The sequence below is a fragment of the Camelus bactrianus genome, chromosome 9, assembly GCF_048773025.1.
Source record: "Camelus bactrianus isolate YW-2024 breed Bactrian camel chromosome 9, ASM4877302v1, whole genome shotgun sequence".
Taxonomy (NCBI): Eukaryota; Metazoa; Chordata; class Mammalia; order Artiodactyla; family Camelidae; genus Camelus; species Camelus bactrianus.
Genome location: NC_133547.1, coordinates 48,132,922 through 48,159,644, shown reverse-complemented (window position 1 = coordinate 48,159,644; position 26,723 = coordinate 48,132,922). Strand labels below are relative to the sequence as shown.

At 47.6% G+C, this 26,723-nt stretch overlaps 1 protein-coding gene across 2 annotated transcripts in view; it reads left to right on the top strand.

Moving 5' to 3' along the window:
* ZNF697 (zinc finger protein 697) overlaps positions 1-21,516 on the top strand; it is a 28,289-nt gene extending 6,773 nt beyond the window's left edge. The window contains exons 1-3 of one of the 2 annotated variants that reach the window (XM_074370285.1): positions 550-9,541; positions 15,082-15,362; positions 16,802-21,516. In XM_074370285.1, the coding sequence (XP_074226386.1) occupies positions 15,119-15,362; positions 16,802-18,219 (1,662 nt within the window). In that variant the 5' untranslated portion in view covers positions 550-9,541; positions 15,082-15,118 and the 3' untranslated portion in view covers positions 18,220-21,516. Of the gene's footprint in view, positions 1-549; positions 9,542-15,081; positions 15,363-16,801 lie in introns of those variants that run through there. The other variant, XM_074370284.1, reaches the window with a different exon arrangement.
* The last annotated feature ends 5,207 nt before the right edge of the window (positions 21,517-26,723 follow it).

Genomic DNA, 26,723 nt, shown 5'->3' with positions numbered 1-26,723 from the left:
CCAGTCTGTGGCCTGTCTTCTCATTCTCTTGATGTATTTTTATATATATGAACTTTTCCTATCTTTTCTTTTTGGGGAGTTTGGCCAGATCTATTTTAATATAAAACAAGTTTACACCAGAAATGAGAAATCAAAATGTGAAATAAACTTGAAGAAACACTCCCCTACTTTTAAAAATATATATGAGGTAAATGTCAATTAAATTTTAACCAGACTGTGGTCACAGCCCGAACTAGCCTGGGGGCAGGTGCTATAGGAATTCTTTTATTTCTGTTTCACCTCTTCCTATTTGGTACTTGGGCTTACTGATTGGATTAGTGGTTTGGTAACTATTTCTTGTCACCTACTTCCCATATGGCATGTGCCCTTTTTAAAAAAGTCTTTAAAAGCCTACATTTGTCTCATAGCTTCATTATGGACCCTGAGGAAAAAGGGTTTTGTAGGCTGATGATTGCGAGACGAGAAATCATGCCCTTCCTGTCATAGTAAGAAAATAAAACAGAACACAAAGCCCTTGAAAACTGCCAGAGAATAAACTTCGGTCTGAGTAGATACTCTAATGATAAATACAAATTTCTCCTGTGTTTGTTTGTGTTCCCTACTGCCTCTCCTCCCGAGCGACTTATTTAGTCTCCTAACAACTTTGTGAAAGTTGAATGTTGGTCTTTTTTCATTCACATTTAATTTCTCTTTTCTAAATCTTTTTTTGAAGGGGAGGTAATTATGTTTATTTATTTATTTATTTTTTAATTATTTTTAACTGGAGATACTGAGGATTGAACCCAGGCCCTTGTGCATGCTAAGCACACGCTCTACCACTGAGCTTTTCCCTCCCCCTCCCCCACGTTTAATTTCTGTTAGTTTTAGTCCTGTCTTTCCTCTAGGGATGGGAGAGAAGCAGTTGTCTTGTCAGACCAGGAGAGTCCAATAACATTTCCCACCAGGAATCCAGACACAGCCCTGGGCCGCCTCTGTTCTTCCCACAGCTGAGTTGAGTGTTAAAAAAGGAGGGAGGACACACCCAGGACTATTTGATGCAAATGAGGGGTGCTGACATTTTGGCTGTGGGACGAGGGATTTTTTTTTTTCGAGAACATTCTGTCTGACTTGGGAAGCTAATCACCACTTTCTATCATGTCTACCTATTTAGCTGGATAATTAAGCATGCTTGGCTCCTGGTGCTGACAGGTTATTGGATCCAGTTAGGAGAGCCGGGTTGTTTCCATGGCTCTGCCTTACCTGATGTGATCTCGGCCAGATCACGAGATTTCCTGGTCTTGTTAATTCTTCATTTTGAGACAGAGGGAATGAAATAGTCAGCCCTGACTTTACCCATCTCAAGAAACATTTGAGAGCTCCTTATGTGCGGAATCACGAACGTGCATAAAACATGTTCCTGGAGCTTACATTTGGGAGGTGACAGGGAGGGGGAGAGAGAGCAAACAATAAGATACTAATGATTATAACTATGATTATATTTTAAAAACTAACATTGGGCAGAATGAGATAAGGAAAAGTACCTTAAAGAATCATACAATGTGAAATAATCATTCTTTCCAAGCACTTCACACTAATCCTAAAGCTAGATACGTTGTTCCTCCAATTTTACAGCTGAAAAACCCAGGCTCAAAGAGGTTGAGTGACTTACAGGGCTGGAGACTGGATTCACACAGGTGCTCTGGCTCCAGAATTTGAGCTTTTATCCACTAGGCGTATTGCTTCTCTCCAGGAGAGGAGAGACGCCATCAAACTGTTTCTTGAGAAGGAACAGCAGGCAGGAGAAGAGAAACATAGGGTGCCTTCTGGGGGGTTAGCACAACCGTTTGGGCTGGGGTTAGCGCAGGAGTCAGGGAGAGCGGAGAGGGCCTGGGCTACACTGTTGAGGGCTTAGAGTTGCACTTCTGTAAGGGTTTCTGAGCAGGATGATAAATGGAGTTGCAACTATGTTTTAAGATGGATCCAGACGTGATATGTTGGTGCCTGTAACAGTCAGAGTGTCTACTGCAGTGATAGCGGTAATGGAAAATAGAGGCAAGAAGTAAAAGGAAGGACTTGGCAGCTGATCTGATTGCAAGGGGTGAGAGGACGGGTCAAAGTCGACTCCAGCGTTTTGAGCCCGATGACGAGAAGCAGATTTAGCAGAAATGGGCACTGTCAGGAGGAGCTGGTTTGTAATGAAAATGTGGGATGAGAACTAGTGTTTTTCAGTATGACTCGGGCCAGATATATTACAAATGGAAATTCACGTAGTGTTTACAGCCTTTCAAGCTAACTTGTTTCCCCCATTGTATAGATGAAGAAACTAAGATGCAAAGAGGTGACTAACGTGTCCTAGGGGCATATGGTGTTGTAAATTGGCAAACTTCTATTTGAAACCAGGTCTGTAGATGCCTTCACATGTGCTTCCCCCCTGTTTCTGCTGCCTCTGGTCCTGTGTCCCATGGGCAGCACTTCAGGATGGAAGGGGCATTAAGCCTCCTTGGTAGGAATGCTTGGTGCATCGTGAGCAGTGTGGACCTGGACTGCAGGTCAGGGGGTGGGGCCAGAGTTTCATATTCGTGACATCTCCGGACAGAGGAGGTGTTTTTTGAAAACCAGGGGTAAGGGCAAAATGATTGAGGGGAGAGGTAGAGGAAACAGGAACCTGGAAGTTTGATCTGTCTTGGGAGCTAAGAAGAGGAATAGAGAGGTGAAGGAAGGAGAGGAGACAAGGGCAGTGCTAAGGAAGGAGAGAATTTCCAAGGAGAGCATTTCGACAGGGTTCTGCAGTCACTGGGTGAATCTCGATGAGCTACAGTGCTGATGGCGAGATCAAAGGAGAAGAGACTCCAGAGCTGGAGTTATATTATAGCTGATACTCATGTGAGCCAGTCTACTTGCTAGCAATTACTGTGATCTGCTGAGACGGTGCACACCTGGGCAGCCCATGGTTCACCCAGGAAACCAGTATGTGTGGGGATGGTGTTAGAATTTATCAGGCTCACTGACACCAACCTTCCTTTTCCCAATGGCCTGTAAGACTTGTTGGCCAAACAATGGCACTATGGAAGGACATGTAATATTGCTTGATAGTTGGCTTTAGGCATCTAAAAAATGAAAAGGAAGAAAAGTCTCTGCAGAAGAAAAAGTCTCTCTTTTCAATGAGAGAGGTTCATGGTTTGAATTTTTTAAAAGTCTTTAAAAATTCATTTAAAATGACATAACCAGTACTAAATTGTTCAGGTTGAGGCTTCAAAGACTTTCCTTTTGCTCTAACGCTCTCCCTCTCTCTTCTATGATGACTTTTTTTTTTTTTCAAATGCTGTACCCAGGCCATGGAGTTATTATATGTTTACCAGAATGCTCCATTAAGTCAATCCTAGTTCAAATGACTGCTTTTTTCTAGCCAACAAGATGTCTTTTCTCTAAGAAAAAGAGTAGATAATCCAAAACCTGTTAAGTCCAAGATCATTTCTGAGGCTCCTATGAAGTTAAGTTGAAGAACATTCTTTATGTTTTTTTAGAGAAAAAATCATTTAAATCAAAGTAGGTTGGGGAAAAAGTTAGCAGGAGTCCAGAAGAGAATAAGAAAAATAGGAAGGGAGGGAGCATCAGCAAAGGGCTAGCAGTAAAGCCAGAGCCCTGAACCCATGAATATGACGGAGCTGGCTGGGAGAGCCTGGTGCAGGGGAGACTGGACTTAAATGGAATCCAGTAACCTGAATGGTAGCCCCACTTCTGCAGCCACCTCACTACCTTTGTGAATTCAAACAAAGCGCTTATCTTTTCTAGTCCTCATTTTTCTTATCTGTAGAAGGAGGGGTCCTTTAAAGAAATTTTCAACAAAAAAATTAAGAGACCCTCTCATCATTGGCGGATGGAGCCTCTTTATTTAGCTTGTAGTTGGCTGGCTCCTGCCACCTGGCCCGCTTCCGCACCACCTCCCACACGGAGAACTCAACGCTAATCAAGCAGGAGCAAGAGGAGGTAATGGAAAAGAGGCTGAATCTGAGAAATTGCATTTGTAGCCGTGCGTCGAGTTTGATGCGGACGGCTGGTGCACTGCTGGACGTGTGACCCTGACTCCTTGTGCTGTGGACTTCTCTGTTGCTCCCAGAATCCCCTTCCTCTCCTGGGTACTTCCATGTGGTGTATTTGCAGGCAGGGTGACTTTGCTAACGTTCTGAAGATTTGTTAGGAATGAGTTGGTGACTTTGGCCAGATTTTAATTCTCTTTCTTTAGAAAAGAGAAGGATTAACTAACAAAGCATTTTGTGTCCTGGGTAGGTTACAGCTTGATTAATGTGCTTTGACTCATTGCCCAAATAAGCAGCTGAGCCACAGGCCCGGGGTCAAACTTGTATACATGAGCTGCAACCCAGAGAGGCAGTGTGCTGCAGGCTTGAAGAGCAACTTCACACCCCCTCAGTGCACCTGCCACAGAACAGAAGTGATGAGGGACTGCAAAGCAGGTGAACTACTGATGCTGGGAGGCCCAGATCTCCAGTGTGAATGTCTTAGCCACCTACTGTAGGCTCCGTTGGGTTGAACAGAAAGGGGATTGGAACAAAAGTTGAGATGCCAGTGATTTAGGCTCATACCTGCTCTCAACTGGTGTGTTTATGGCTAATGAATACACACCACCTTTCTGTGTCTCTGTTGCCTGACCTGTCTGTAAAGTAGGATGCTGGACAGTATCAGCAAACTGGATCAAGGAGGTTGTGTTTGCTGGGTCCCTCGTTCTGCTCCATCCCATCTAAAACTTACTGATGTTTTTGTATGTGCTGCCTGATTTGGGGAGTACTGTCACTGTCTTCTCCACCAAAAGTTCTCGTGGCATAGAGTGGTGAAATTGCTCTTATCCCCCATCGGCTGATACAGACTACTGTGTATGGAACAGATGAACAACAAAGTCCTACAGTATAGTAAAGGACTATATTCAGTGGCTTATAGTAACCCGTAATGAAAAAGAGTATGTATGTGTGTGTGTGTGTGTGTGTATAAATATATATATATAAAACTGAATCACTATGCGGTACACCAGAAACTAATACAATATTGTAAATTAAAAAAAATTTTTTTAAATATATAAACAGAAAAAAAATTGCTCTTATTCCTCACCCCAAAACCACTCTGGATGATTTCTGAAACGATAAGGAATGTATGCTGAGTCTGCTGTAGTGGTGGTTTACAGCAGGGATTTTGTGTTTGTGTGGGTGAGTCGTGCATCCTTTCAGAGTCCAAGGGAAAGCTGTGGACCTTTTCATTGGAAGAGAGTTTCTACAGACACTTTCACATAAAGTTCCAGGGAGTTCCTGGACTCTGAAGGCCCTCAGGCTGAGGGTACATGTCTAAGAAAAACACCATTATTGTGTTTACAAGTTTGTGAGGACGGCTGCTCTCTCCAGGAAATGTGGTAACGGGAGGTAAAGGGGACGGAAGGAACCCAAACAGCTGGAGCCTGACAACTGACTTGGGAACTACGGTGTTCAAGCTGTGAGTGAGCCCTGGACACTCCGACCCACTCTTGAAACAGATGCTTCCCTGCCTGGCTGAAAACCGTGTCCTGTGACTCGTTCCGTACACCATAGACTTACCGTGTACCCTTGGCTAAAACGGAAAATATCTGCAAGCTTTTGGTTTCCAGCATAAAGTGGGAACATGATCCCTTCTAGCTGTTCTCTTTATAATGTGGTGTGAGTATATTTAGGTAGCATTCCTGGTATTTCTCTGAGAAGGACACTGACTTAAGAGTTCTCAGTCTTGGCTAATAAAGTAATACTGTTCCTGCCAGGGTTCATTTCGTGGAGATCACATTTTCATAAATCACTGGTATACTATCTTCCTTTTCATCTACACACATTTTTTTATCCCCTTAGAAGATCATTCTGAAGATGACCAATGATTGATGTACTTCATCTGTTGGACGCTCACATCATTTCTTCAGCTTGGCTTCCCTGGGGATAAAGCATTCCTCCCACAGAGATGTCACAACCAGGACCCCCAGCCAGGTTTATTTCCCTTCCCTCTGGAGTGTAGAGTTGCTGAACTAATCATGGAAATAAACAACCATTGGCTGTGGCAGCATCCTTAGAGTTCTTTGGAAATACACAGTAGGTGAAAGTAGAAACAGTTTTCTGATTCTATTTTATATGTAATAGCCCTTCCTCTATCTCACAAAAAGAAAAAAAAAAAAAAGAGAGAGACTCTAAAGCATCAAACTTGTTTCTTTAATCTCTTTTCCCCACTGCCTCTCCCCCCATACCCATGAGCTCTATTTAATATTAAGCATTGTAATCACTCCTGGTTTGGCATCCTTTGTGAAAAAGCAGGCTGATCCTTTTGTGGAAGTCGCTGACATTTTATTATGGACTGCTCAGAATTTAAATGAATATAATCAACTTCGAATTTCAGGGGAAAAAATGTGATGTTTTCTATTCTTAAACATGGTTAGCAAGTTTTCTAGCAAATACAAAAGTCAAACCACTTATTCCACCACCCAGCTCCCATGGGGACCAGTATATGGCCATCTTGTTTCGCCTGCACCCCTGCCTGCCCCCTTTGTCCTGGAATTCCAGGCATCTCACTTCAAATGAAGCAAATTCCAGACATAGCATTCACCTGTAAATATTTCCTCACTCATCCCTTAAAACGTAAAAATAATCCTTAATATCAGATATCAAATCAGCATTTACAAGTCCACAATGTTTTATCATTTGTTTTTGTAGTTTGTTTATTTGAATTGGGATTCACAGAAAGTCTGTACATTGAGGTTGGTTGATACATCTCAAGTGTTTTGGCTTGTGGGTTCTCCTTTTATTTTCTTGCCATTTTTGTTATCATGGAAGAAACTGGATCGTGTGTCTGTTATATTTTCCTGTGATCTTGGTTTTGCTGATAATGTTACTTGTAAGGGAATAAGAGTACCACAAGTATGTAATTTTGAAAAGAGTGTACTGAAGTGTATATAAATGTTTCACTTTATGCCGAAAACAGTCTAGCTATACAGTAAAAATGTAATCAGCCAGGCAAATTGAAGCATCAGGTGATGTCCCTACATTTTATTCTCATGTTCTCTTTGTTGGAAGACCCCTAGGCAGATTATATGCAGAAGTGTCACTTACCCACTGCTGAAACAAACTGGGCTGGAACACGCCAGCCATTCTTCATCAACAACACCTCACAGTTATTTTAGGCAGAGATCTGGAGAGCAGTTTTTCCTGTTGAATTTACAGTGGGAAACTGGGGTGAATGAATGTGTGCCTCAAACCCTTTCATCACAACATTCCTCTCTCCCGATTTGCTCTGATGAACATTCTCTTGAGGGCTGTTCATTCCAGTGGAAATATGATCACAGAATCATCTGGGTTGGAAAAGACTTCCTGAAGTCACCTGACCCCATCTGGTAACCTTAACAGAGGAGTCCAGCTTCAACTCTCCCAGAATAAAGCTGTTTATTAACAACTCTCATACCCCACTGCTTTATGTCCTTCAGTGAAACAGATTATTAAATTGCATCTCTTTCTCCTGAGGGAGTGTATGCTTGTACACACGTGTCTGTAGATCTTTAATTAAGATTAATTTTGATTATTCCCCACTGACTTCTACAGTGCATATGCTCTGAGGCCCCTTCCCACCATCTGTATGTAGTAATGGATTTTATGAAAAATAAGATGTTTCATGAGTAAATTTTGACATAGGATGGGATTGTTGCAGACTGTATCTTTTAATTACAGTGTGTGTGATGGTTAATTTTAAGCATCAATGTGGTTGACCAGTAGGGACACAGATATGGTCAAACATTATTCTGGGTGTTTCTGTGACAGAGCTTTTAGATGAGATTAACATTTAAATCTGTAGACTTTGAGGAAAGCAGATTGACCTCCATCATGTGAGTGGGCCTCTTCTAATCAGTGGAAGGCCTGGGTAGAAAGAAAAGACTGAGTCCCCTGAGCAAGGAGGAATTCTCCAGCAAATGGTCTTCAGACAGAACTGCACATCAGTTCTGAGTCCAGTCTGCTGGCCCACCCTGCAGATTTTCGACTTGCCAACCTCCGTAATCCCATGAGCCAATTCCTCCTACCTCTCTTCCTCTATACACATCCTGTTGGTTCTGTTTCTCTGGAGAACCCTGACAAATAATGTGCAAAAAAAGCGACAAGTCAGAATGTGCCCCGACTGTATCTGGCTGTCTCTTTTTGAAGTGGTGTTTTATATTAAAGAGATGGAAAGATCACTGGAAAAGCCATCAGAAAATTGAGATTTGGCCAAAACTCTTCTAGCAAACTGCCTTTCGGTCTCTGAGCTGGCCACTTTCCCCCTCTGAGCCTCAGTTTCCTGTCTGTAGAAGGAGTTTCAGCAAAGGGAGTCCCAAGTCTATGATTCCGTGAACTACAAGCATTGAACATTTGAGCCAGCTGCTGAGTAAATAGCTAAAGACAATTCTTCTGAGGACTGTCCAGGTGCTGGGTAAGAAAAGAAGCTGAGGTTGTGTACGGGTAGTGGTGGTGGACAATGCCAAGCAGAGCAGAGAGAAAAATCATGAATGGAAGGATTCCCGGGACATCAGGGAGAACATTCTGTTTTAGTTGAATGCAAACTATGGATGAGTAAATGCCTGCATGGAAACCTTTAGCTTTTGTGCCTTCTCATCTGAGGGCAGATGGTCTAAACTAAACTCGAAGGCGCTTAGGATCTGTCTCTGCATTGCAGTGATTCTGATTTTATACAGGAGGAGTGGGCTGGTGCGGGAGGCTTGGCAGCTGTGATAGGCTGAGGCCCTCTGGCCAAACTGAGGGGCCCCAGCCCAACCGACAGGAAATGCCTGACCCCAAGGATATGTGTGCTATTCTCGACCATAGAGATTGGAAGGAGTCTCAGACTAGTGCTGGCTGTAAATTGATTTCTCTGTTGCCTTGGCTTTGAGGCTTTCTCTTTTTTCAACATGGGCTTCCCTCGCCAGGTTAAAAAGCAGTAACCGCAAGGAGGAAACCATATTATTTTAGCTTCTCCTGTCTGGAGAGTGGTCAATACTTAGCTGCAGGGATCTTTCGGCTCTCTCTGTCAAATTGATGTGCACCTAGTGCAGCTGTCCGCCGCTTGAGGCTGGACACTCTGGGCGTGTGACTGGCAAGTCAGCTGCCCCCTGGGGTGCAGACGCATTCTCCCTGTTCACTGGAGGCATCCCCTGCAAGGATGGTGAGGTGGACTTCTTTGCGATCTTTCTGACCACAGGCTCACCCATGAGGAGGCAGGGCTCTGATGGCCATATGCCCTGAGAGGTTGGTTGACTGTTTACTCAGTTGGTGCTTGAAGACTGACAAATGATTAACCCCCTGGAATCCCTGGTTAGACCCCAGTTGTGGTCATGAGTTCAGCCTTTGGAACCGCAGGCTTAAATTGTTTTTCCAGGATTCTACCCAGTCGGGCGTCCCTGCCCGGACTCTGCTATGGAAACCCTCCCTTGGGAGAGAGTGGTGCGCAGGGGGCGTGGGAAGTGAAGGGAGGAAGCCTCTGAGGGCTGCGGGGGGAGGCAGGAGCCTGAGCCATCCCGGCCACCAAGGTAAGGAAGGGACCCGCGAGAGAGGAGAGGGGGTCAGGAAAGGAGCCGCAGCCTGGTGGAGACGGAGTGGGAGCCGCTCCTGGCTGGCCGCCTGGCCGCTTCCTTCCCCTGACATGACAACCCAGCAAGCCTGGCTCCTGGCCACCTGGCAGTGGCCATGGCACATGACTCCCGGCCCCGCCGGGGAGGGGGTGGAGAGAAGTCCGCTCTCTGGCTGCTGGCTCCCTCCCCCTGTTATCCGTCCTTTTCCGGGGCCACAGGTGGGCCTGCTCCTCTCCCAGCGTCACGCCTTGGACAGCTGTCACCTTCCCGGGGGACCAGGAGCGGGGCGTGGGAATCCGATAGCCAGGAGCCACGAGACGCTGGGAAGCGGCCTGACTCTACCTGAGCACCAAGGTCCCCTGGAACTTGACTGGCCGAGCCTTAGCTTTTTCAAACAGGAAGCAGGGTCGGTGACTCCCCATGCTCACTGCACGCAATTATTGCAGTCAAATGAGGGATCCACTCAAGTGCAGGTCAGCTGCGTTGGTCATTCCAATGGGAAATGTCTAGCAGTGCGATGGGTGAGCACCACACTCTACCACTCCCATCCCCGCCAGCAGGGGGCGCGCTGTTGGGGTCCCGTGCAAAATGCCCCCGGAGAAATACGGCCAAGCCAGCGGTTTCCCTATTAATAAGGCGGATGAGAGATGTGTGCTTGTCTGCCTCCGCCTCTTGACAGGAAATGAAGTTGAATCTATTAAGTGGCCGCGCTTTTGCTGTTGGAAAGGGATAGGTCTTGCCTTTCCATAGGTCCAGAGAGGGGGCCATTGGGAAAACTTGCCAATAAACGGAGGCAGGTTCAATTCTAAATCTGGCTCAGCTACTGGCTTTACTTGCCCTTCCCCTTCCTCATTCCCTGCCTCCCTCCTTCCTTCCAACATAATTCATCACATTTACCTCCACTCTGTGTCTGTATCTTCCAAATGATCTGCTTCACCTTTCAAATGGGGTTGAGTGTGTCTAGAAGGAGCATTTTCCTAGTGACTTTATAGAGTACTAAACATTACTCCTTTTTGAGTTGGGGGGCATAGGGTAGGAGGAAAGGGACATGAAAATAGTGCAAGTTCTAAGAACTAGGATTTAAGCAGTCTTGGCAAAGTTGGTCGAACCCACACCGAAGTGATCTGCATCCTACAGAAGGGATTGTGGTGGTGGTGGGTGTTCGGGGAGTTAACAGCTTGCTGTGGGAGTTGAGTCAACAAGCTGGAGCTGAAACCGTCTAATGAAACTGACAGTGGTGCCTCCCTGGACTCACTCTCTGGCTTGTCATGTGATGGCGAGAGGAGGGCTCAGGCACATTCAAACCCAACCTCCTCATTGAACAGAAGCCCGGAGGGGCAAATACTTATTCAAAGTCACATAGCACAGTGTCTGTGGTGGCCCAAACCAGGGCTCTCCCTCATGACTGCTAGTTCAGTGCTTAGAACCAGATGCAGGATTGATCTTACTTGCCTGACTGCTCCCACCATCACCTCTGTTTGGTTCCCCCTTCTGTTTAAACAAGTGTCCCTTCCTGGTGGGGGGAGAAGAGCTCCCTTACAGATGGTATAAGTCAGAGTTCATTGGACCGTGCATACTTGAGAGGTCAACTTTCTGTACACAGGATGGGTTATCAGCATCTCCAAACCAACATGGAACTGAACGTTTTTCCTTTGTCCCAGCTCCCCTCAGCAGCTAGCCCATCCTGGGGTCTTGTCTCCACACGGTGGGCTATTCATTAATAGAGGCTTGAGTGGTAAGGCCAGAGGAATTTCTGCTTGTACTTGCCAAAGGCGATTCTCCATGAATAAAGCTGTAAAAAGGTGACCTGCAATTTGAGAAGTGTGGGTGTGTGTTTGTGAGTGTTTTTCTTTTAAATCAAGACATTGGAATAAGTTTCATAATATAACTACCATTTACTGTATCTCTGCACTGTGCCAGTGGCTTTTACAAACATTAGTTTTACGTGGTTAGGTGGCAGCATCCTTATTTTTATGGGTGCAAAATCTGAGGCTCAGCATGGTTCAGTGACTTGCACAAGGTGAAGTAGCTGACAGAGCTAGGAATTTGAACCCGGGTCAGTGTAGCCACAAAGCTATCAGCAAGCCCTGCCACCTACTAATTATCCAATCCTAGCCTTGCCTAGGAAAACACGTTGCTGGTTCTAATTCTGAGAATGAATGAGAATGGAGTTGGAACAGAATGTGCCTAGATATCTAGTGACTGACACTTCAGTTCTACCAGTGTCTCGATAACGCTTTGGAAAATTATGGCTTCTAAATTGGGGTAATCACAACTCCTAGCCTGCTCTTCCTTTCTGTTGCTTTTACAATAATCATAGGTTTTCCTTTAATGTATTTTATCACATTGAAAACAAAGTTGGCTCTATTGTAGAGAATTCAGAATAAGTTGTCCCAAACAACACACCAGCTTCTGGTTCAGAATGTGGGCTTTGGAGCTGGACCCCAGGGGCTTACCCCTTGCTCTGCCACTAATGATCTGTATGACTTAACTTAGGTGCCTAGTTCCTCGGCTCTGAAGTTGAAAAGAATCCCCTGCTTTTCGGGGTTGTTAAGATTAAATGATGCCAAGCCCCTAGAAGTGACTAAGAGCTGTTTAACATTTTAACAAATAATCTTCTGGTTTTGCTCTCTGAACCCATGTAGACGTGTGTAATGCTATATGCTAGTGTGCATATACTAATAAACAAAATGAGATTATTTTTAAACCAGCTAGTTTTCATCTAATAATATATTGTGACTGTCTTTCCTTACCTCTAAATAGCCTTCTCTGTTACTTGATAGCTGCTTATAACCCTATGATGTGGTGGCATGAATGGAACTGAATCCATATTGTGGGGCATGCAGATTTCCAGTTTTGCACTGACATGATGCATTTTTAAACAAACTTGAGTCAACGCTGTCCCATGAATGGTGACTCTCCAGGCGACAGAAGCTTTCCCACTCATTTCAGAGCATCCCTAATCTTCCCTCCCCTGGTGTGAATGAGGATCTGGACATGCTCCCTTTGGGAACCCAGAACTTCCTTAATTCGAGTGGGGCAGCGCTGTGAACTTTAGAGCCAGCCCTAAAGAGGAGTCTCAGACTCTGCCTCTTGCCTTGCTCTCCACTTAGGTCTAAAACAATCATGTTTATTTATTTACTATCTCTGGTATAAATTATCTCTTGGTTCTCAGGAAATCACAGGTCACAAAGTCCTCTTGTTCCATTTTTGCTGTGTCTGAGGTACTCAGAAGGTGTTCTGTCCTTCTTAAAAGGGCTTAGAGGTAAAACCCTATACTTCCCTGCTTCCCAGGGTGGACCCTTAAACCCTGCCCTTCTTGGTAAAGAGCAGCAGTCACTTCCGCACCACATTCGGGGCACCATACCCTGCATTTTAGTTTTGTGAGTTCCTGGTGACACACTTATTTCCTTTACTCTATTGCTATAAAATTCTTCTTGCTGGTCTTAGATAGGCTGAAACTACTGATTAGGTCCCCTTTAAGTTCCCCCAACCTCTCTGCTGCTTTTAGCCACTAGCGAACCAATAGGTCACATGTTTGAAAACCTTACTCTTACCTCTCCCCCCTCACCTTCGGGGTGTATTACATATGCAGACACAAGGGGTGCACTTGTCTACAGAGTCTGCGCTCCAAGAGGTCAGAGAGTGCTGGGTAGAAGCAATTTGGGGGCAACAGTCCCTTGCGGGAGAGACCTCTTAAAAGGCTTATGGCTTTAAAGGGATTTTCTCCTACAGCCTAGTCCTGAGTGTTTGAAACCTGGCATTTTTAACAGCATATATTCTAAAGGAACTCAGATGCATTCCAGGACACTGCTGACTGACCAGCCTCAGTCACTGCCATTTTCCTGTGATGTTTAAGGGACAGGGTTCCTTTTTTCACTCTAATCTAGGGAGCATCTCATCAGCCCTGAGAAAGGATATAACACGCTACTGAGGGCCATGAGTCTACCAAAATGACGGAGGGCCTGCTGTGCCTTCGAGGTGTGCTGGAATGGCGTCAGGACTTAACGAGCGAAATAATGTGTGAATTCCACGCTTGGAATACTCAGAGTACCAATTCCACTCCACAGTATTGCCCAAAGTGCTTTTTAATGTTTCCTTCTGACACCCTCCCTGTGAGAAAGGTTAAGTAGCCCCATCCTCTTTGCACTGATGAGGATTCTGAAACAAAGAGAGGTTAATTGACTTGCCTTGGGCTCCGGAGGAAGGCTGACCGGGCCAGAATGGCTGCTGCCTGGAACTCCTGTTTTCCACTATGAAGAGTGGGCCGAGCTGGGGCTGCCTCTGGGAAGCCTTCTCAACAGAGGTGGGCGGGAAAAGCCAAGGTAGGGGAGTCTTGCTCAGTCATATTCTTGCAAGTCCTATTTGGGGGCTGCCGAGGCCCCAGAGAGAGAGCTGGGCACATCAAAGTCTTAATCCAAGATCCTTGACCTATAAACTGCTGTGCTGCCCTGGGCTAAGCTCTAAGAGTGATAGATGGCAGAAGTCAATTATTTTTTGGCTCAACTGCTCGGTCTTGGCAGGGGGCCCTTATAAATTTGAAATGTAAACCTGACATCTACAGCAGGTTTAGGAACCTGATACCATTTTTTCCTTCTAATTCACACGCTGGGCTGTTCTGTAGAGGGGTTACTGACTATGCCCCGGGCATGTTCCTTTAAGGGCTCTGGACAATTAAAGTACATAATAAGGCAAAAAAATGTAATAAAGCTCTAGAGATGGCTTCTCATATAGCAGATCCCTGCATCTGTTCCACCCACCCCCAGCAGACCTACTAAAGCTTGAATTACTTGGCTCACTGCTCGCAGGAGAGCAGCAGATCCTCTCTGCAGAGCCAGGATGCCACTGCTGTGGGTGACATGGTCTTAGCTGAGAAGTTCGTATACCAATGCTTCTGTCATTCTTGTGTCTTGAATGTACTTTTTCTCTGGCTGCTCAGAGGCCCCCTCAAGATCCTCACAAGATTGCTGTGGGTTTGAGGAGGGCAAGCTTTAACAAGAGGAAGGAACATGGGACTTTTAGGCAGCATGACTGGTTTAATCCCCACTTGATTGTGTACAAGTTAGCCTTAGGCTAGCTGGCTCCTCTTTTTCTTGGGTTGGGGTGGGGCGGGTGCTTGCTAAGCCTGCCCTCTACCACTGAGCTATACTGTCCTCCAGGTCCTCCTTTTGAGCTTCAGATTTTCTCAGCTGTAAAATGGGAATACCAGTGTTACCCCACTGTTAAAGCTATAGAGCCAAATTAACAGAATAATCCGCTTCATTGGTGGGAGCAGGTCGAACTGGAGTCCAGTGAGAGCTGGCATGTAGCCTCGTGAGTTGCCACTGTCCTTCTGCTACCCAGACCAGCCTCCTTTTCCCTCACTTCTATTTACATTAAAATGGGAGGTGGGGCTTGGAGCTCTGTACTCTTATTTTCACGGAAATCAAAGCCAGACATGGTGAGGGGGATGCGTCTAGACTCACAAGACCTTTATCTGTGTGTTTTGTCTGGAGCAGGGATCCCTGGTCACCTCCCCTGTCCTGTTCTTCCTGGATGGAACAAGAAGATAACCAGGGCATGTGTGAAGCCCAGGACTCAGAAGACAAAGGGATGGGCACTGATTTTGAGAACTCTGAAGACAGGGAAGGGGACCCGGAAGAAAGAGGAATGGGCTGTAACCCACACAACACAGACAAGAGAGAAGGCCGCCCAGAGCAGGAGACGGGCTCCAACCCACAGGAGGAAGCTCCCAGGGGGCACTCAGATGAGAGAGAGCTGGTGTCTGACATCTGCACAGGTGAGGGGAAAAGTGTACTCTCCCTGGAAGCTGCCCCATTCACATTTCTTTGAAGCTTCTCCAGAGTGATAACCATTGGCAGCATTCATTGGGAGGGAGCTCTCTAGAGGAGACCATTAAGCAGGTTCTGTACCATCTTAAGGCTGAGGAACTTCCTTTTTTTCAGTTTGGACTAAAGTGGGCTGTGCTGGTAAATATAACTTTACAGTGTACAGAATACTGCCGCCATAAATGAACAATTGTAACAGCACAAGAGGGACATAGGTAAAATAGTGGGATCAACCTCATGGGGTTGTTGGACAGTAGGATGAGTTGCTGCATGTAAAGACTTAGCACAGTGCCAAGCAAACAGTATCCAGATGTTTACAGTTACAGCTATCATCCCCTTTTGCAGATATGGAAACTCAGTGGTAAGGGACCTGCTCAGGTTCACATGGCTAATACCCAAGGCGCCCAAGGCCTCTGCTTTTCCCTTGCTATTCCTGATCTGGAAAGGGTACATGCTGGGCTTCCAACCACTTCCCTGGCTCGTCTTTGGGCTTTTGTGGCTTTTGTGGCTTTATCCTGCCCTGTGCATCCCTTGGGGACAGCAATGAGCTGAAATACCTTCTGGTCAGGAACTTGAGGTTACATTCCTCCCCCCTACACCTCCCAGACCCCCTGCAGCCCTCCCCTGCAGGGCACAGAGCACGCGGTCTTCCACATCTCAGTAACTGTCTGGAGCGCCCTCTGCTGAGGGGCTGGCAGTCAGGGACAGACAAGTATGTGTCCCCGCTCAGACTCTAAGCTGGACTCGCAAGCTCCAGGCCCTGCACTCACTTCCCTATCTCTCCTTCCCTCTTCACCCCCACCCCCTTACACAGTAAAAAGGCCTTAAGCTGGGGTGTGTTTGCTGTTTCACCTTCAGCTGTTCCTGACTGACCAATCATATTTTAAAAATCAGCCCAGGGCTTGGTTAGGCCAGGTAGTCTTTTCTTGTGGCTGGCTGGAGTGGTCCTGTCTTTTGAGGCTCGGTCCCTGAAAGGCGCTGGTGGCTCTAAGAGTAAGCAAATTTCTTCGGAGATCCCGGACTTGCCCATCTTAAGCAGCCTGTGAGGCTTTCAGGTGGCTCTGCTGAGCAGAGCCTCCCGTCCAGTGGGTGGGGCCTGGGCCAAGGGACAGGTGCCTGAAGAGCTGGAGGGCAGGCGGGGTTGCGGGGGCAGGTTAATGAGCTTTCCCCCCTGCTTTCGGCATTTGCTTTCCTTTAGGCTTTCCCCTGGAGAACCACATGGGCAGGAGGCTGGAATGGAGGTGGGGGGACCTTGGAAAGAGAGGGCGTGAGCGTACCTGGGGAAGGGTATTACCCATGGGGCACACTCTTAACTGTCACTGGCTACCTCTGGGTTTACCTCCTGAGGGTCAAGTGTAGTCACCCCCAACTGCTGCCGTTTCTGTTGCAGAGGGGCTGCTGAGTGAGGAAGGAGGGATTGCTCTCCGTGAGGAAGAGGATGACCAATCTGGAGTAGCTGAGATGGCGATGTTCCCAGGACTGTCTGAGTCCGACAGCGTTTCCCGGAGTCCCCGAGAAGAGGAGGAGGAGGAGGAGAGCGCTGGGGAGAACCGCCTAGAGGAGGAAGAGGAGCAGCCACCCCCTCCGGTGCTTCCATGGAGGAGGCACCTCTCCCTGGGGACCCGGCACCGGGGCGAAAAACCTGCCCACCGCCGCTTCCGCCGGCTCCACCACCCCATGGCCATGGACCTCGGGGAGCTCGACAGCCTGATGGCCAGCATCATGGATGCGCCCACCATCTGCCCCGACTGCGGGGAGAGCTTCAGCCCGGGCGCCGCCTTCCTGCAGCACCAGCGCATCCACCGCCTGGCAGAGGCCGCCGCGGCGGCCAGCCTGGAGCCCTTCGGCCTCGCGGGCGAGTGCGGCGCGGTGGTCGGGGTGGTGGGGGTGGGCGTGGCGGGGGCCTTCGGGGCGGGGCCGGCGCTGGCCCGGCCCCCGCGCGAGAAGCCCTTCCGCTGCGGCGAGTGCGGCAAGGGCTTCAGCCGCAACACCTACCTGACCAACCACCTGCGGCTGCACACGGGCGAGCGGCCCAACCTGTGCGCCGACTGCGGCAAGAGCTTCAGCTGGCGCGCCGACCTGCTCAAGCACCGGCGCCTGCACACGGGCGAGAAGCCCTACCCGTGCCCGGAGTGTGGCGAGGCCTTCAGCCTCAGCTCGCACCTGCTGAGCCACCGGCGCGCGCATGCGGCGGCCAGCGGCGCGGGGCCGGCGGCGCTGCGGCCCTTCGCCTGCGGGGAGTGCGGCAAGGGCTTCGTGCGCCGCTCGCACCTGGCCAACCATCAGCGCATTCACACGGGTGAGAAGCCACACGGCTGCGGCGAGTGCGGCAAGCGCTTCAGCTGGCGCTCGGACCTGGTGAAGCACCAGCGCGTGCACACGGGCGAGAAGCCCTACATGTGCTCCGAGTGCGGCGAGACCTTCAGCGTCAGCTCGCACCTCTTCACGCACAAGCGCACGCACTCGGGCGAGCGGCCCTACGTCTGCCGCGAGTGCGGCAAGGGCTTCGGGCGCAACTCGCACCTGGTGAACCACCTGCGTGTGCACACGGGCGAGAAGCCCTTCTGCTGCGGCCAGTGTGAGAAGCGCTTCAGCGACTTCTCCACTCTCACGCAGCACCAGCGCACGCACACGGGCGAGAAGCCCTACACCTGCATCGAGTGCGGCAAGAGCTTCATCCAGAGCTCGCACCTGATCCGCCACCGGCGCATCCACACCGGCAACAAGCCACACAAGTGCACCGGCTGCGGCAAGGGCTTCCGCTACAAAACGCACCTCGCGCAGCACCAGAAGCTGCACCTGTGCTAGGGCTGGACCCGGGGAGCGCGTCTGGACGAGTTGTCTTGGGGACAGACCCTAGAGAAAGAAATGGGGAAGGGGCGGGAGGGACAATCTGAGAATGACTGGGGAGCCTTTAGGTGTTTGGGGTCCTGAAGGGGAAGGTAGAGTAAGAGTTGTTCTTTGGGTGTGCTGGATTTTTGCCCGCCTCTTCATCTTTGGGAGATGTGCTTGAGCCTGGTGACTTCATATACACGCCGTAGGGGTGAAGAGCGTGGAGGGGCAGGCACTTGAGGATCTTGAGGAAGGCGAGCTAGCGGGCTGGGGGAGGGAACAGGATGGCAGGCAATAGAATAGTTTGGGCGGTGCTGGTCTGGGGGAAGCAGGGAGGGAGTGTGGTTGCAGTGAGGGTTATTGGGTAAAACAAAAGGCGGGCATGAATAATTCTATCCTGGTTTCACCAGGTATGGAGCCACTGTTTGCCCTGTACCCCCACATCAGCTCTAGTCCCACAAAAAGTAGAGGAACCTTGTCAATCTTACAGGAGTGGATACCTTGTGTCCGCTTCCCTTCCTCTCTCTGAGCCACCGTTAGCTGCTATTTTGAGACATCCAGGGGAAACTGGGCAGAAAAGCTACACACCCTCATTTCAAGGGCCGAATTTCGGAGGTTTGGAAATTCATTCATAACTGGTTTTCAGATCTTGGAAATCTTGGTCCTGCTCCTGGTTCTTGGCTACTTCCTCTAAAATATTGTAGCTTCTTGCTGGGTCAAGGTTGTCTATGTGGATGACCAGACCCCTGCCCCTGGTGTCAGGTGTGTTCCAGGCCCAGGATTTCCTTCAGGTCTCATCTGTGATCCCAGCTCTGTGTGACTTTTCCTTTCCCGAGTCTGCTTGATGTTTGTTTCAAGTGAACTCCAGGCCACCAGCAGTTGCCCCGGTGACCTGCTACAAAAGTCCAGTAGCTTCGAGTTTTCCTGTCCTTGTGGGATAAACCCAGGAAAGCAAATGTTCACATGTTGGGGTGCAAGGCTTCTTCCTCTTACTTGCCTTCACTTCGTATCTGTGTGCCCCTCCCCCTCTGCAGTAATGGAGGCGCTATTCCAACCCCCACCTCCATCCCTATTGATATGGGTTCTGGTGTGAGTAGAAATTTCTCTTTCCTATGTAGGGAGGCACAATAGAAAGCTTCAGACTTTACTCAAGGAGGGCACAAGCAGGGAGAGGTGTAAATGCAAAATTGCCAAATAGCACAAGCAATGAATGTTTTCTGGTTGTTATATAAATGCCAAAAGAGCACTTTTGTATTTGTAAAGTGCTTTATGCTTTTTCATGATTGTTAGTTGTTTCTCGCGTCTTTGTGAGGTAGAGCAGTATTATGACCCCCGTCTTAGGGAGGGCCTGGGGACAGGTGTGCAGTGCGCAGTTCTGAAGAGAGGCGGTGACGGTGTGGATAGGTGTGGTCTGACTTTTTGTGCTCTCCAGCTCAGCTGCTAGGAAGACTTACCTGCCGTGATTTATGTCATAAAATAAGGACACTGAACATTCTTAATGCTTGATGGAAAACTTAAGGCTAGTCTAGAAGGGCCAAAGATGTCCTAGTTGACAAAGCTGGTCTTTGTCATGTAATTAGAGTGTCCTAGAGATGTTCCATTCCTAGTAGGGACTGTAGTTAGATGACTCTTGTATAGACTTCAGTGACCTCTGCTGAACACCCCTCCCTTAGGTTAGCCTTTAGAAGGTAGAGTTGTGGAAAGCGGTTTTGTTTTCTTTGCTAGTGATTATTGCCCTACACTTTTCATGGAAGTGTCTTCACAAACTGTTGGACACACTTGAAGGGAAAAAAAAAAAAAAGCCCACAAGATTGTTTTTGTGATTTTAGCAACTTTCTATGGATACTGGTGATTTATACTTGATCAGTTATATTCAAGCAAAGAACCTCCTTGGGTACCAGAGGAAAGCATGTTTTTGCCATTATAAAAAACACTTATTTAAAAACCCTGAGAATTCGGGGCTTGTGTCAAGCCTGCTGATCTTGCCCTGTTGATCAGTTTATTGTTATTCACAAAGGCGAATAGATTTTCGAAATATAGATAGTTCTGGAAGATCTGAATTCCTTTTAATTTTCTTTTAGTCAAGAGTAGTCTGAGCAAAGCAAGCGTCCATTATTTATTCTGAGCTGTCGTCTGAATACTAAGTGTATAAGACTCACAGGAAAATAATATAGCCAGTTTGCAGGTGCCCTTTCTCCTTTGTGTGTTTTTTTTTTCATGCACATCTACCTCTTCCAGCTGTTTTAAGTTCTCTTGAGTCTGTGCGTATGAAATCTCATCCAACTTTTGATTATTCATGGGTTGATGATCGACTTTATGGGTGACTTGGTCTTTTGCTGATGTTTTCATACTATTGCATAATCTCCTCGGCACCCAGGGTGTCCTGTAGCAGCAGATTTCGAGAGTGGGTTCAATGAGGAGAAGAGATTGAAGTTAATGTGAAATAATTTAATGGCAGTGGAAATCTTTGGATTTCATTGACCTCTCCTGTTCTGTCTATTACCTTGGATGAGAGAGCCAGCTACTACTTCTGTATCTGTCCTGTGAGCGCATCCTTTAGCAAAGAAGACAGTCCAGCCATCAACGCCCCACTCTCCTGGTGCATCTCAAATGTGATTCCATTTCTCTTACAATTCTTCAGGGAACATATCTGTGTTAAGTGAGGTTGAATGCATTCAGGAGGTTGTTTCTTGGATCTAGTTTTAGGATTTCTAAAGCAAACCCTGGCAACTGGTTCATCCTTGAAAACGGTCATCTGAAGACTCCTTCCACCAAGTCATTCATGATGGTGGAGGCAAGTGTATCATTTGTTCCCTGGGGAGTTTGGTCAAGGGCAGGCCGCCCTTTACGGAGCAGAACCTGGAGCAGTTTTAAATTGGTTAACCGGCTTGATTAAATATTGAATGCTGTGTTCAAAGAAGAGGAGGAGAAGTTAAGCCCTTGAGCCATGTGGCCTCTTCAAGATCAGGAGGCTGTACATATGTGAAAAAGGACAAACTAAGAAACCGTGTTCATAGACAATCTGAACTGTTTCTAAAGTGTGTGCCCATTTTCCTTTCCTGTAATGTTATTTTACAGCCGTTTGTTAAAATAGTGAATAATTTAATGATCCTAAAAGTAACAGGTTTTGTATGTGTGTGTGTGGGTGTGTGCTTGTGTATGTGAGAATTGCCTTATTTTCAGGTGGTTTTATTTAATAATGGTTCCTTGGACAGCATTCTGGTGTTCAGCAACCAATCCGGAATATGTCATTAAATCCATATCCATCTTTTACCATGTCATTCTTTCCTCTCTTTACTTGTCACTTGTTAAATATCACTCAGTTCAGTCTATGGAAGCTCCGTTCTGGTAAAGCAGGAGTGTTCAAACTATCAAATCCAGCCTGCCCCTTTGTGTAAACAAAATTTTGTTGGAATACCGTTCTACCCAGACAGCCTTCTTACCTAATGTCTGTGGCTGGTTTTGCACTAAGACAGCAAGGTTGAGTAGTTGTTACAGCGGCGACGTGACCCACAATCCTGAGATATTTACTGCCTGGACCGGTACAGAGAGAGCTTGCTGCCTCCTGATTTAATGTCCTGGTGGATCCGAGATCATCGTGGAGCTGGCTGATGTCTGAAGAGTCTGCCCATTCTAACCCATAATTCACGGCAGCACTTCTGCACTGATACGGCTTCGGGAGGTTGGGAACGTGTTTATGTTATACTGTTGTCCTGATTTGCAGAGATCTGTGTCTTCATTCCTTGTTAAGAAGCGATCTGTGGGGAATTTGGGCAGCGGGCAGGGGGAAGGTAGTCATGGAGAAGAGAGGCAGTCTCAGGTCTCTTCCCTAATCTATAAAAAATGTATTCCTGAATCACGTAACAAAGTATTTTCTTTCCCCCAGTTCTTGGAAATGTAACTTAGTGGCTACTCATAATACGGAATGGAACTTATCAGCTAGACTGACCTTTTGCTCAAAATACTTTTTAGCTAGTCTCTGCCCAACATCAGGGAAACAATGAGAGAGCAGTGTGGAAGGAAGGGTTTCCCAAGAAATAGAGAAGAGGAAGCATAAAAAGCACCTTAATTTCTTTTAATCATCACAGCTACCTCCTTGAAAGAATGTCCACAGCCCTTTCCCTGCCTAGCAGGGCCAGCAAATGCTGGGTTCTGGTCCTGGAAGGAGGGCAGTCAGTTCTGGGACTGCAACATTCCTCCCCAAGCCTGACTTTTTCTGGCTTGAAGCAACCACCAGTCTAACTCCTGGTCCCTGGAGAAACTACATTAAACCAAGCACTTGAAGGATTCATTCAGCATCCTGTGGGGACACAGCAGTAGACCTGGCCTTCAGCACTGCACCTTGAGGGTATGCTCAACCTGAACTTCCTCCTAGAGCAGCCTCTGTCCATGTCCCAGTTAGAGAAGGTGTCTCTGGTCAACTTGGAATTCTCTGGGCTTGATTAATTTCAGACAGAGATGTTCTTCATTTAACATTAACTGCACAGTGGAATTACCTGGAGAGCTTTAAAAACAAAAACAAAAAACCCAAACCAAAAGAGTGTTCCAGGCATTGATGGATTGGTCTGTGGTCATGTCCAAGTACCTGTGATTTTGCAAAGTCTTCCTAGGCTATTTTAATAGGAATTTAATGGAAATCTCAACAAGGGTTGAGAAGTCTATAGGACCATTTAAGCACCTCCTTTTTTCCTTGGAGATTTTGGTAGGTAAAACTCATAAGCCTCAAATCCTCTCCTAAGAGGTACAGGGGGCATCTGTCAGATGCCAAGGGGATTGTCACGTGTAGCAGGCTTTTCTGCCTGTCTCCATTGTTAATGCCTACCTTTCCAACATGCCTTCCCCAAATAAAGATAATAAGGAAGGCCAGGAAAGCGCCTGCTTTGTTGTTCATCAGATACTGTCCCATGGGCACCGCAGGCTGCCACTGGCCCTTCTGTGTTTGCCAAACAGACTGCCTTCGTCCTCTCCTTTCTGATCCTCATTCACTCCGCTCACTTTGCAAAGCAAAATTCCATGCATTTCTTTTTTTCTCAGCTGCCCCTGGTGGTCAGAGGAACCCACCAGCAGGTCCTCAGCTTGAACAGACTAGCATCGCCCAGTCAGTGCCTCAAGTGCTTGCAGTTCCCTGCTGCCCGCCTGCATTTCAAGGTCACCTCTGTTAACCCAAAGCACATTCCAATGGTTTTCAATTTCCAGCTGCCCTAGCGGGATCCTGTTCACAGTCTCTTCTGCACCCATCTGTGATGAGGTGACCTGGCTCTTCACAGCAGCCAGGATGCTCAGGTTTCGAAACCAAAGAAGTAAATGACAAGGTGTTTCATGTACCAAATATCCCTGGGCTTAAGACGGAAGAAGATACCTGTACACGCAGTGCTCAAGCTGGCGTTCCCACGTACATATTTGGAATGGTTTCATCCTGAGTGAAAGGACTGAAAGGTTCTGGGCCCACCCGTTACTGGAGACTGGATTCAGTGGAAGCAGTTCAGTGCAGACAGTTATTCACAGAAGATACTCCTCCGAGATGCCCTCCCTGACCTATGAGGGCTGGAATAGCTCTTCTGCAGAGATGTTCCCCTAATAACCTGTATACATTTCTGGTGTCTGGGCAGCCTCTCTTGTGCCCCAAGTCTGTGGCTTGCTAAGAGCAGAGTCCCTGAGGAATTCACTCCACAGCCGGCCAAGTGGCCGTGTGCTGGCCAGTGCCTGATGCTGGGGTACACTTGTGAGAGAGAGAGAAGCCCGCATGTCCTAACAGTCCAGAGAGTGAAGGAAAGGCTGTTCTGTTCTCGGCCTAACATCCAACCCAGCTTCCTTGTGGTGAATCATTTTGCAAACTGTGTAACTTCAAGTGTTTGGCCTGGGGGGTGGGGGTGGGGGGCGGTGGGCAGGCAGGAGAGAGGAAAGAAGGAACTTCTTTTTTTTTAATTTTTAAATTTTTTATTTTTGGGCAGGGAGGTAATTGGGCATATTTATTTATTTATGTATTTTTTAATGGAGGTGCTGAGGATTGAACCGACGGCCTCATGCATGCTAAGCACACATTTTACCACTAAGCTATACCTGCCCCGCAAGGAGGAACTTCATAATACCTTCCAGTGTCACACCTGGGCAAGACGGTACCTCCCCAAAGGCTCAGGATAAAGCAGTTTCTCTGCTGAGGACTGTTGTGACTGTAAGTCTTGGTCACCACCGCTGCAAATCAGGCAGTGTCTGCTTTATCTGGCTTTGTGGTTGGAGAAGAGGGGCAGTGTGTGACCTTGGAGAGGCTAATGACGTAAGGGACAGCTACGAGATCTGGCTAGACATTTCTTTCGTCAGGAAGCGTCTGAATAGAGTGGAACTTCGATAGACCAGGACAACTCAAGGCTTTGGCTGAGGTAGCCCTACTGCCCCCTGGGTTAGTGACATAGTAGGGGTCAGAGACCTGATTTCACAGCCACAAAGACTCTGGACGGAGAGAGCCACTGTCCAACCTTGCTGCAGCCTAGGCTGGGCACTGCAGGTGGACTTGATCTTGGCCTTGTCTTCCAGTGGAAAGATGCAGGTGTGACATGTGGGGAGAAGACCAAACCAAATAACAAACATGAAGGTTCTTGGAAGGTTTAGGAGCTTGCATCATAGCTCCTGGGAGCCGAGAAGGGGGAGAGAGGCATTTGCTTGCACGATGACTGTGTTGTCTCCAATTTTCCGTAACGGATGAGGTGCCTGGTGCCAAGAGAGCTGGGGCAGGACTGGGAAACCGAGGCCTCAGCCTTGGCTTTGCACAAACAGAAATACTCAAGAGAGGACGGTGTTACTGTGCGGGTTAGCTGCAGAAGTATGGGGGGTGCCGGGGGAGATGTAGCTGACTTACGGCTCCCCAGTATTATTGGGATGGACCTTAGACGTGGGCCACAACCTTCATTTTGCAGGTAAGGAAACAGACCCAGGAAAGTAAAGGGATTTGCCTAACTTTGAAAGCAAAATTGAAAGAGAATCCAGTTTTCATTCTTTCTCTTTTTTCTTATTTATTTCCTTTTTTAATTCTTAAATTTTATAGAAGTGTAGTCAATTTACAATGTTAGTTTCAGGTGTACAGCAAAGCGATTCAGTTATACATATACATACATACATATATATGTATTCAGTTTCTTTTCCATTAAAGCTCATTACAAGAAACACGGTTTGAATCCTAGTTGAATATCGTTCCCTGTGCTATATGGTAGGTCCTTGTTGCTTATCTATTTTATATGTAGTGATGTGTATCTGTTAATCCCAGTTTTCTTTTTTGATGGAAGTACTGGGGATTGGACCCAGGACCTCACACATGCTAAGTATGCTGTCTACCACTGAGCTATACCCTCCCCCTAGAGTTTTTGTTGTTATTTGAGGAAATGGTCTGCTTCTAAAATGAGCAAATGCTCTCTTCCCTTTGCCCTCCTCTTCCCCCTTCCCCAGGCCTCCCTCATCCAGCTACCTTCGTTCCTAGCGCCTGCCTGTCAACAAGGACCCACATTCCATAGAAGATGCAGGCAGCTGATGTGCTGGTTAAGCCTGCCCTCTGCCCTCTTTCCAAATATTCTCTCTTATCCCCACCCCCCAGCTTCCAAATGTGGGGTCCGCGCAGCAGGGCATTAAGCCAAGCACAGGGCCAGGAGGTGGGGCGCGTGTCACTACGTAGTGACTTCACACTTGCGCTGGTGTGAGGAAGAATTTAGGTCCCGGCCGACGAGATAGAAGGCTATTCCTACCTTAACAGCCAGGGTCCACACGAGGATGGTGATGGGGCCAGCAGCCCACCTTGCACCCGCTCCTGTCACCAGCACCTGTTTGGAGGAAGGGCTGACTTTGTGGGTGCGGGTTCTTCTGCTTCTCATGGAAAGACTGAGCTCTTAATGAGTGGGGAGCTTCAAGTCTCTAGAACAGACTGGTGACTGTTCCAGAGTTTGCAGCTGACCCCAGAGCCCCCTGCCCTTGGTGACAGAGTGGCCAATCCACTTTTTGTCGGTCCTCCCCCTGCCACCCTCCCCAGCCCCATGTCGTCATAATGAGCCTCTTTCACGCTTTGAAACTCCCAAGTCCATTCCGTGTCCAGACCCTTGGGATCCTGGGCCACGAGAAAGGAAAAGGACTCCCCGCAAACTTCCCCAGAATCCCTTGGGTGCTTTAAGAAGCCCTGACTGTAACCAGAGGATTGAGAAGTCCTCACCTCGAGTCACGTAAGAGAGTGGGAGAGTTTCTTCGGAAGTCAGTTTTTAGAAATAGAACTTCCTTATTTTTGTAGTATAAAAACTGTCTGGGCACAGCATTGTTTCGGGTTGTACATCTGATTTCCAGTCCCCTTAAAATCTTAGCAGCTAGGTTTTGCCTTCATAGAAGTCCCTCCCCTCTTATGTTCTCTCCATACACTCGTCACTCACTCATTTCCTCTTCATAGAATGCAAATTAATTCATTCGTCCACCCTTACCCCGAATGTTCTTTGTCTTTCCTTCTGCCTCCC